The 9,721-nt window shown below is 37.2% G+C and overlaps 1 protein-coding gene across 1 annotated transcript in view; it reads right to left on the bottom strand.

Annotated features, from left to right (window-relative positions):
* CENPE (centromere protein E, 312kDa) overlaps positions 1-9,721 on the bottom strand; it is a 100,245-nt gene that overhangs the window by 34,638 nt on the left and 55,886 nt on the right. Inside the window, exons 30-35 of the mRNA XM_006872724.1 lie at positions 9,450-9,455; positions 7,506-7,772; positions 7,212-7,370; positions 6,787-7,074; positions 4,508-4,793; positions 3,815-3,864 (exon numbers count right to left, since the gene is read on the bottom strand). Of these exons, the coding sequence (XP_006872786.1) occupies positions 3,815-3,864; positions 4,508-4,793; positions 6,787-7,074; positions 7,212-7,370; positions 7,506-7,772; positions 9,450-9,455 (1,056 nt within the window). The remainder of the gene's footprint in view (positions 1-3,814; positions 3,865-4,507; positions 4,794-6,786; positions 7,075-7,211; positions 7,371-7,505; positions 7,773-9,449; positions 9,456-9,721) is intronic.

Here is a 9,721-nt window from a genome sequence, read left to right as displayed (position 1 = left end):
CTCAGCTGCTCAATCTCTCCATGGCATCACTTCTGCCTCCATCTCTGGTATCGCTACTTCTTTGGGTAGGGTCCCACATTCCGCTCATATTCTTTTTGATGATGAATTGCTATTCATCTTCAATTTGTCATTCTCAGCATAGTAAACTATGTGATTCTCAGATTCAAAATGGCCAATACCAGTCCATTTCAGCTCACTACTGCCTAGTATATAGATGTGTATGTGTTCCATTTAAAAAAAAAAAAAAAAAGAAATCAAATGATATATTGCATTAGGTAAATCTGCTGTAATAAGACCTCTTCTTTAAAGCACCGAAGAGCAAGGGTGTCACTTTGAGGACTAAGATATATCTGAACCAAGTCACGGTATTTTCACTGCCTCATAAGCATGTGAAAGTTGGACAGTGATTAAAGAAGACTGTAGAAGAATTGATGCATTTGAATTATGGTGTTGGAGGAGAATTATTAAAAGTACCATGGACCGCCAAAAGAACAAACCAATCTGTGTTGGATGAAGTACAGCCAAAATGCTGCTTAGAAACCAGGATTTCCATACTTTGTCTCTCATACTTTGGACATATTATCAGGAGGGGCTAGTCTCAGGAGAATGATATCATGTTTGGTAAAGTGAAAGGTCAGAGAAAAAAAGGAAGACCCACAACGAGATGAATTGGCACAGTGGGAGCAGCCATGGGCTCAAATGTAGCAATGATTGTAAGGTTGACACAGGACCAGGCAGAGTTTCATTTTGTTGTGCATAGGGTCTCTATGAGTCGGTGCTAACTCGATGGCACCTAACAACATGCAATCTATATACTGAGCAAATTATCAATGAAAATGGATTACATGAAGAAGAATGTGGCATCAGGATTGAAAAAAGACTCATTAACAACCTGTGATATGCAGATGATACAATCTTGCTTGCTGGAAGCAAAGAGGACTTAAAATACTAATGAAGATCAAAGACTACAGCCTTCAGTATGGATTGCACTACACTGTAAACAAAAATCTTCCCAACTGGACCAACAAACGGAGAAAAGATTGAAGCTGCCAAAGACTTCATTATGCTTGAAACCACAATCAACACTCAGGGAAACAGAAGTCAAATGATAGATTTCATAAGCAAAGCTACTGGAAAAGACCTCCTTAAAAGTGCTCAAGATGAAAGATACCAGTTTGAGGACTAAGGTGCCTAATTCCCAAGCAAAGGTCTTTTCAGTAGCCTCATATGCATGTGAAAGTTGGACAATAAGTAAGGAAGACTACAGAGGACTGATGAATTTGAATTATGGCACTGGAGAAGTATATTGAAAGTACCATGGGCTACCAGAAGAACAAACAAATCTGTCTTGGAAGAAGTGCAGCCAGAATGTTCCTTAGAAGCGAGGATAGTGAGAATTCATCTCTTGTACTTTGGACACGTTGTCTGGAGGGACCAGTCCGTAGAGAAGGACATCATGTTTGGTACAGTGGAGGGTCAGCAAAAAAAAAAAAAACCCCCAACGAAATGGACTGACACAGTGGTAGCAATAATGGGCTCAAATATAACAGCAGCTGTGTGGATGGCCCAGGACCATGCAGTGTTTCAATCTGTTTTTCATAGGGTCATCATGAGCAAAACCCAATTCAATTGTGAGGATGACACAGGAATTGGCAGTGTTTTGTTCTGTTGTGCAAAGGGTTGCTATGAGTTTGCATTGCCTTGATGGCACTTAACAGAAATACGACCATCACCAAGCACCTTCTACGTGGCCCTTCCTAGTCTGGCCTCTCCAAGAGGTAACCAGTATTCTGATCCTTCTCATCTTAGGTCAATTTTGTCTATCTTTGAACTTTATATAAATGGAATTATATAGTATGCAATCTCTTTTGTCTTTCACCAAAAATAATAGCTGTAAAGTCACCCATGTCATTATGAAGTCCAGTTATTTGTTAAAAAAAAAAATCACCATGTCATATTAGTTTATAGAAAGATATCACAGTGTATTATCCATTCTTCTGTTGACAGACATTTGGCTATTTTAGTGGTTTGTTTGTTTTTTTTTGTTATTACGAATAAAATTATTATAAACAATTTTATGCATATCTCTTTTAAAAGTATAGACTCTTCTCTTAGGTACATATCCCACTAGTAGAACTGTCAAACTATAAGGTAGTTTATGTTTAGCTATAGCAAAAATAGTCAAGTAGTTTTCCAAGGTGACTGAACCATTTTATATACTTAAAGCCTTTTGTTGTTGCAATTTGTTGTTAGGTGTTGTCAAGTTGGTTCCAATTCAAGTCAACCCTATGTACAACAGAGTGAAATATCACCCCGTCTTGCACCATCCTCACAATTGTTATATTTGAGCAACACTGTTGTTGCCATTGTGTCATCCACCTCATTGAGGGCCTTCCTCTTTTTTGTGGACCCTCCACTTCACCAAGCATGATGTCTTTCTCTGGGAACTGGTCCTTCCTGATAACATTTCCAAAGTATGACAGATAATGTCTCACCATCCTTACTTTTAAGGAACATCTGGCTGTACTTGTTTTAAGACAGATTTGTTTGTTCTTCTGGCACTCCATGGTATTTTCAATATTCTCCACTAACACTATAATTCAAAAGCATAGATTTTTCTATGGTCTTCCTTATTTGTTGTCCAGATTTCACAAGCATATGAGGCAATTGAAAACATGATGGCTTTGGTCAGGTGTATCTATCTTAGCCCTCAAAGTGATATCTTTGATCTTTTAAAATTTTAAACATGTAGCAGATATGCCTAACAAAGTAATTAGCTTGACTTCTTGACTGCTTTTTCCATGAGTGTTGACTATGAACTCAAGAAAAATGTCTTTGACAACTTTGCTCTTTTCTGTTTACCACGATACTATTTATCATTCAAACTGTGAGGATCTTTGTTGTTTTTATTTTTCTTTTAAACTGAGGTGCAACTCATACTGAAGGTTGTGGTCTTTGATCTTCATCAGTAAGTATTTCATGTCCTCTTCACTTCCAAAAGAGCTCTGGTAGCATAGTGGTTACGAATTGGGCTGCTAACTGCTAATCAAAGTAAGCAGTTCAAAACTGCCAGCTGTTCTGTGGGAGAAAGATGAGGCTTTCTGCTTCCGTAAAGATTTACTGCCTTGGAAACTTTATATAGGGTTGCTATGAGTTGGAACTGACTCCATGGCACATAACCACCACCACCACATTCACTTCCAGCAAGCAAGGTTGCATCAATTGCATATCAAAGGTTGTTAATGAGTCTTTCTCCAATACTGATATCTAGCTCTTCCTATAATTCAGCTTCTAGGATTACTAAGTATGGTGAAAGTATATAACAACTCTAGTGCACACATTTCCTAATTTAAAGCATTCAGTATCCCCGTTCTCTGCTCTAACGACTGATTCTTGGTCTCTTTCCAGGCTCTTCCTGGGTGCAGTTAAGTGTTCTGGGAATCCCATTCTTTCTAATGTTTTTCATGTCTTGTTATGATTCACATAGTTGAATGCCTTTGTATAGTCAAAACAACCAAATAGCCACTCAAATGAAGTCTTACTCCCCAACAAACCTTTCATGTAATTTATAATGTGAATTTTCTGAATCTATTTGTGTATTTCACCTATCTTCTCAGCACCAATCCCTCTTAGGTCTATCAATATGTTTTTCAGTTCTAGTTCAGATGTTGCTGTTGTCAAGTGCCATCAAGTCAGTTCTGACTCATAGCAACTCTATATAGAGTGTCCTAGGAGCAGCTGGTGGGTTTGAACTGCTGACCTTGTAGTTCACAGTCCAGTGCTTATTCTACAGTGCTACACCAGGAGTCCTCTAGTTCAGATACCTGTGAACAATTTTTAGTTCTTCTTGTTTTTCTAGAGATCCTTTATTATCACAGAAATCCTACAGTGGCATACATAGAGCTGCTATGTCCATTTCTTTTTTTATCTGAATTAAAATATTTTCAATAGAAGTCATACATTCTCATTGTAAAATTAATAAAATCCTTACTTCTTACTCTATATCTCTGTTGCTGCTGGCAATTTCTACGGTTTTGCATTCCGTTCTCTCTTCCCTACAACCTAACTCTTCTTGCCGGAGCTAAATACAATCTATATACACTAATCAACAGCTTGCTTTTTCCAGTCAGTTGTCTTAAGCTTACAAGTTAGCACATTCGTATCTATTTTTTTAAATATATTTTAACATATTTTTTTTACGTGTAGTACAGTAAGTGACATATAACATATAGCGCACATCCACCCAGTCTTCTTGGTATCAACATTTAGGCTACTTCTAGTTTGTTACTACAAATTGCCATAATAACCTTGTGGGGTATGTGCATTTTTTCTAAATTTTAACAACTGAGTCAGTATATATGTGACATAAGATCTATAAGGAAAATGCTAGCTACAGAATTAAAACTTTTCAAGGATACTAAATTATCCTCCTAAATGATTACAGTGGGTCTGTACTCTTACCAACAGTCATTCATTTTCAAAGAAGTACTAATTCTTGCAAGAATACTCACTTTAGCTTCTGTTTCTTGGAGGCTTTCCCTGAGCTGGTCCCGCTCCATTTTAAGGACCCCTTCCACACTTCTTAGGTAATCTCTTTCCTTAGTTACAGACCTCACTTCGTCAAGGGTTTCATGAAGTTGCTGAGTCAACTTTAACTTTTCCATTTCTATACTTTCCAGAATTGAATTCTGGGTTTCTGATTGCTTCTTCAACTGTTCTATCTGGTACATATTTTCCTGGAGGTCATTTTTTACCTTAAGAAGTTGTTGCTCTTTCACCTGAAGTTCTTGGATCTTGAGATAATCATACAATAAGTTAAGATATAGCAAGACAGAAATAAAAAAAACAAATAATAATTTGTAAGTTAGGTGGGCAAATCTCTATTGGTCTTCAATTTTAGGTTAATTAATTTCATTATACAAAATACTTGGTTGAAAGTCTTAGCTACACAGATAACAACTTAAAAAGATAAGATACCTGTGCTTTTAAGGCAACATTTGAGTTCTTTAAACCCATTTGCATATTTGATATTTCATTGGTCTTCTCTGAAACAATTCCTTTGAGTTTATCAATAGCTTCTTGGTGCTCTTTCAGATGCATATGAGCAATTTTTAGTTCCTCTTGTTTTTCTAGATCCTTCATTATTAGAAAAATTTTAAGAAAATTGATAAACCTATCAACCATTTCCTTTAGTATCTTAAAGTTAATTAGATTTTGTAAAAACCACAAAAATAATACCTTCAGAATAATATAACTTTTTGCTGTTAGGTGCCATCGAGTCAGTTCAACTCATAGTGATGCTGTGTAGGGTCTCTGAGGAGTGGCTGGTGAGTTTGAACCACCACCAACTTAGCGATGCAAACCAAGCCTGTGGTCCAGAGCTTATTCTAGAGCATCACACCACAACTCCATCCTCTCTAGTAGTTTAGAAGTGAAAATCTCCCTCTATCATCAGGCTTTCCACTCCCTGCCCTCTAAATCACATTTGTTGTTGTTAGTGCTTAAGTCGGTAGCGACGCACAGTGACTTGGTATAGTGTTTCTGAGGCTGTAAATCTTTTTGAGAGCAGAAAGCCTCATCTTTCTCTTGGGGAGTGGCTAGTGGGCTCAAACTGCAGACCATATGGTTCACAGTCCAGTGTTGATCCAATATAGCCAGTTTAGATGTAACCAATTCTATAGCTCAACATCATTGCATATGTGTGTGCGTGCGGAGTCTGTGACATCATAATATTCTATAGTCTGAATTTGCAACATTTATCTAACCCAAATAACTTATTTCTGTTGAGTTGATTGTGACTCATAGTGACCCTATAAGACAGAGTAGAACTAATGCATAGGGTTTCAACTGCTATAAATCTTTATGGAAGCAGATTACTCCATCATTCTCCTGAGGGGTGGCTGGTAGCATCAAATCACAGGCCTTTTGGTTAGCAGCCAAGTACTTTTAACCACAATACTACCAGGGTTCCTTCTTATTCAACTCATCTCCCACTAATGGAAAGAATTTCCCCAATATTTTATTTGTCATTGTAATTTGCTACAATGACTATCCTTCAGCAATTGCGTACAACTGTGTAAATGGTTACAGAATGAATTGCTACAATGGTACTTTGAGTCAATGAATAAGCTTATTGAAAAAACTGGAAGACAGGACTAAATATTCCCATCTAATGTACTCCAAGCCTGCATCAATTTATACTCCCATCAATCTTACTGCCCATTTGGAATCATGCATACCTCTGGTAGCGTAGTGGTTACGAATCGGGCTGCGAGCCTTAAGGTCAGCGGTTCGAAACTACCAGCCGCTCCGCGGGAGAAAGATGAGGCTTTCTACTCCCGTAAAGATTTACACCCTCGGAAACCCTGTACAGGGTCGCTATGGGTCGGAACCGACTCGATGGCACTTAACAACAACAACAACATACATTTTTGTTTAATGTATGTACTATTTTCTTCCATAAAGGATACCAGGAATACAACAATCAGATGTCATTTTCCCAGTTAACAAAACAAGACCTACCTTTGCCTGTAATTCAGCATTTGAATTTTCTAAACCCCTTTGCATATTTGTTACTTGATCTGTCTTCTCTGACAGTTTCTTTGTTAGTGTATTGATAGTTTCTTTGTGCTCATTGAGGTAAATGTAAGCAGTGTTCAGTTCCTCTTTTGTTTCCAGTCCCTTTATGATTGGAGGTAAATTAATAAAAGTTAATAATGAATCATTATCACCATTATCACCTTTATACTATTTTTGTTTATCCAAAAACATAAGAGGTATACTTACTTTGGCTACAATTTCACTAATGCTTTCTTTAAGTTGGTCTCTCTCCATTTGAAGGGCCTCCTGCACCCTTTTCAGATCATCTCGTTCCATAATTATAATTTTTATTTCTTCTTCACTTCCCTGGAGTTTATCAGCCACCTTGAGCCTTTCAATCTCTACACTTTGTAGTGTTGAGTCTTTGGCTTTGGGATGCTTCATGGTTTGATCTAGTTCACTCACTTTTTCCTGAGTTACACTAATTTCTTTTGTAGTTAGAAGTTGTTCCTGTTTCTCATAAAGCTCTTGGATCTTAAAATAATGAAAAAATAAAAATATTCAGAAAAACACACATACACAAATATATTTTAAAGGAAAACAGACCAGGATGTATTCTACTTAGTCATTTCCACAGGTTTCCTCCCACTGTTCTATTATCCTCAATTTACCTTTTTCTGTGATTCACCGTTGGCTGTTTCTAATTCCTTATAAATGCTTGCCATTTCAGTTTCCCGTTCTGAAACATTCACTCTCAATTTATCAATAGTTTCCCTCTGTTCTTTCAGGTAAAAATGAGCAACTTTAAGTTCCTCTTCAGTTTCCAAGTGCTTTTTAGTTAGAAAAATTAAGTAAATTTTTAGTAGGAATATTGTAACCATTACATACACATCAACTTCTTTTTCTATATGTTTAATTCTTATGAAAATATGTGCTTACAAATTTATTTTAAAAAAAATACATACTTTGGCGGTAAGTTCTCCTATGGTTTTTTTGAGTTGGTCACTTTCAGATTGAAGAATTTTTTGCATCCTCTTTAGGTCATCTCTCTCTTTAGCAACAGATTTCATTTCATTTTGACTTTCTTGAAGCATTTCAGATAGCTTGAGTTTTTCCATTTCTATTTTGGTGTTGAACTGTTCCTTCAATTGCTCCATCTCACTTATCATTTTCATAGTTTCATTGTCTTTTTCACTCATATTGAAGGACTTTTCTTGTTTGTCTTGAGCCTCCTGGATCGTAAAGAAATGATAAAACAATATGGCTGGCAACCTGGTGATACTTTTATGTGGAAAGAATTAAGGATGCCTCTACAACAATTAATATAGGATTCATGGATCATTTACACAGTAGCCATTTGACCTTCCCACTCTTGCGTTATTCAGGCATTAAATATTTACTAATTGAGGGGGTCACTGTATTAGCAAAAAATGGTACATGAGATATACCTGGTCTCTGTTTTTGAGACATACAGTTTAATGATAAAAATTTAACAGATGTGTTAGGGTCTACCAGGATATTAATGGCAAAGCCAACCTATTAAGAATAGTTAGGAAGGGCTTCCTTGGGGAGAAGAAACTTCAGTTAAGACTTAAAGAAGACAGAGATGCAAGCAAAGGGAGTATGGAAATATTCTAAGTAGAAAAGCCAGAACATTTAAAATCCATGAGATGAAGAAGAGTAAGAAAAATGTTGCTGGAGTCTGATAAGTGGAAGAATATGGTGAAACCAATAAAGGTTAAGGAATTAAAGGCATCATAGGCCATGTGGAAGATTCTGGTCTTTATTTCAAATGTGAAAAACAAGAACACTGGCATAATCAGCTATGCATTGTAAAAAGATCACTCTGATTCAGGTAGGGAATGGATTATAAATGTACTGGTGTGCAGAGACCAGTTGGGAGATTGGTGCAGAAAATCAGGGAAGAAATGATGGTGGTGGCAATTTGGACAAAATAACTGGATCCATTTACACAGACAAACACATGCACACTGTTGTTGTTGTTGTTAGGTGCCCTGGAGTTAGCTCAGAAGCATACTGATACTGTGTACAACAGAACAAAGCACCGTCCAGTTCTGCATCATCATCACAATTGCTGCTATGCTTGAGCCCATTGTTGGTGTCACTGTGCCAATCCATCTAGTTGAGGGTTTCCATCTTTTTTGCACTCCCTCCACTTTACGAAGTATAATGTCCTCCTCCTGATAGCATGCCCAAAGCATAAGAGATGAATTCTGGCCATCTTGGCTTCTAAGGAGCATTCTGGTTTACTTATTCCAAGGCAGATTTGTTGATTCTTCTGTCAGTTCATTTGTTGTTGATGTTGTTGTTAGGCACCATTGAGTCGGTTCTGACTCATAGTGACTCTATGCACAACAGAGCCAAACACTGCCCGGTCCTGGGCCAACCTCACAATCGTTGCTATGCTTGATTCCACTGATGCTGCCACTTTGCCTATCCATCTCGTTGAGGGTCTTCCTCTTTTTCTCCGACCGTCTACCTTATCAAACATGATATCCTTCTCCAGTTACTGATCCCTCCTGACAATATTGTCCAAAGTATGAGAGACGAAGTCTGGCCATCCTGGCTTCCAAGGAGCACTCTGGCTGTACTTCATCCAACACAGTTGTTCTTTTGGCAGTGTATAGTACTTTCAATATTCTCCTCCAAAACCATAACTCAAAGCATCAATTATTCCAGTCTTCTTTATTGATTACCAACTTTCATATTCTTATGAGGTTATTGAAAATACTATGGCTTGGGTCAGTCCCCAAACTGGTATCTCTACTTTAGAACACTATAAAAAAGATCTTATACAGAAACTTTGCCTAATGTAATATATCATTTGATTTCCTATTGATTCCATGAGAGTTGACAGTGGATCCAAGCGAAATGAAGTCTTTGACAACTTCAATCTTTTCTTCATTTGTCATGATAAAATTTATTGGTCCAGTTGTGAGAATTTGTGTTTTGTTTACAATGAGATGCAACCCATACCAAAGGCTGTGGTCTTTGATCTTCATCAGTAACTATTTTAAGTCCTCTTCACTTTCAGCAAGCAAGGTTGAACCACCTGCATATCACAGGTTGTTAATAAGACTTCCTCCAAGCCTGATACCACATTCTTCTTCATATAACCTATGTTATCTGATTATTTGCTCAGCATACAGACTGAAAACTC

Source organism: Chrysochloris asiatica, unplaced genomic scaffold, assembly GCF_000296735.1.
Source record: "Chrysochloris asiatica unplaced genomic scaffold, ChrAsi1.0 scaffold00211, whole genome shotgun sequence".
NCBI lineage: Eukaryota > Metazoa > Chordata > Mammalia > Afrosoricida > Chrysochloridae > Chrysochloris > Chrysochloris asiatica.
Note: the sequence above shows the minus strand (reverse complement) of the source record. Positions and strands in the feature narration are given on the sequence as shown.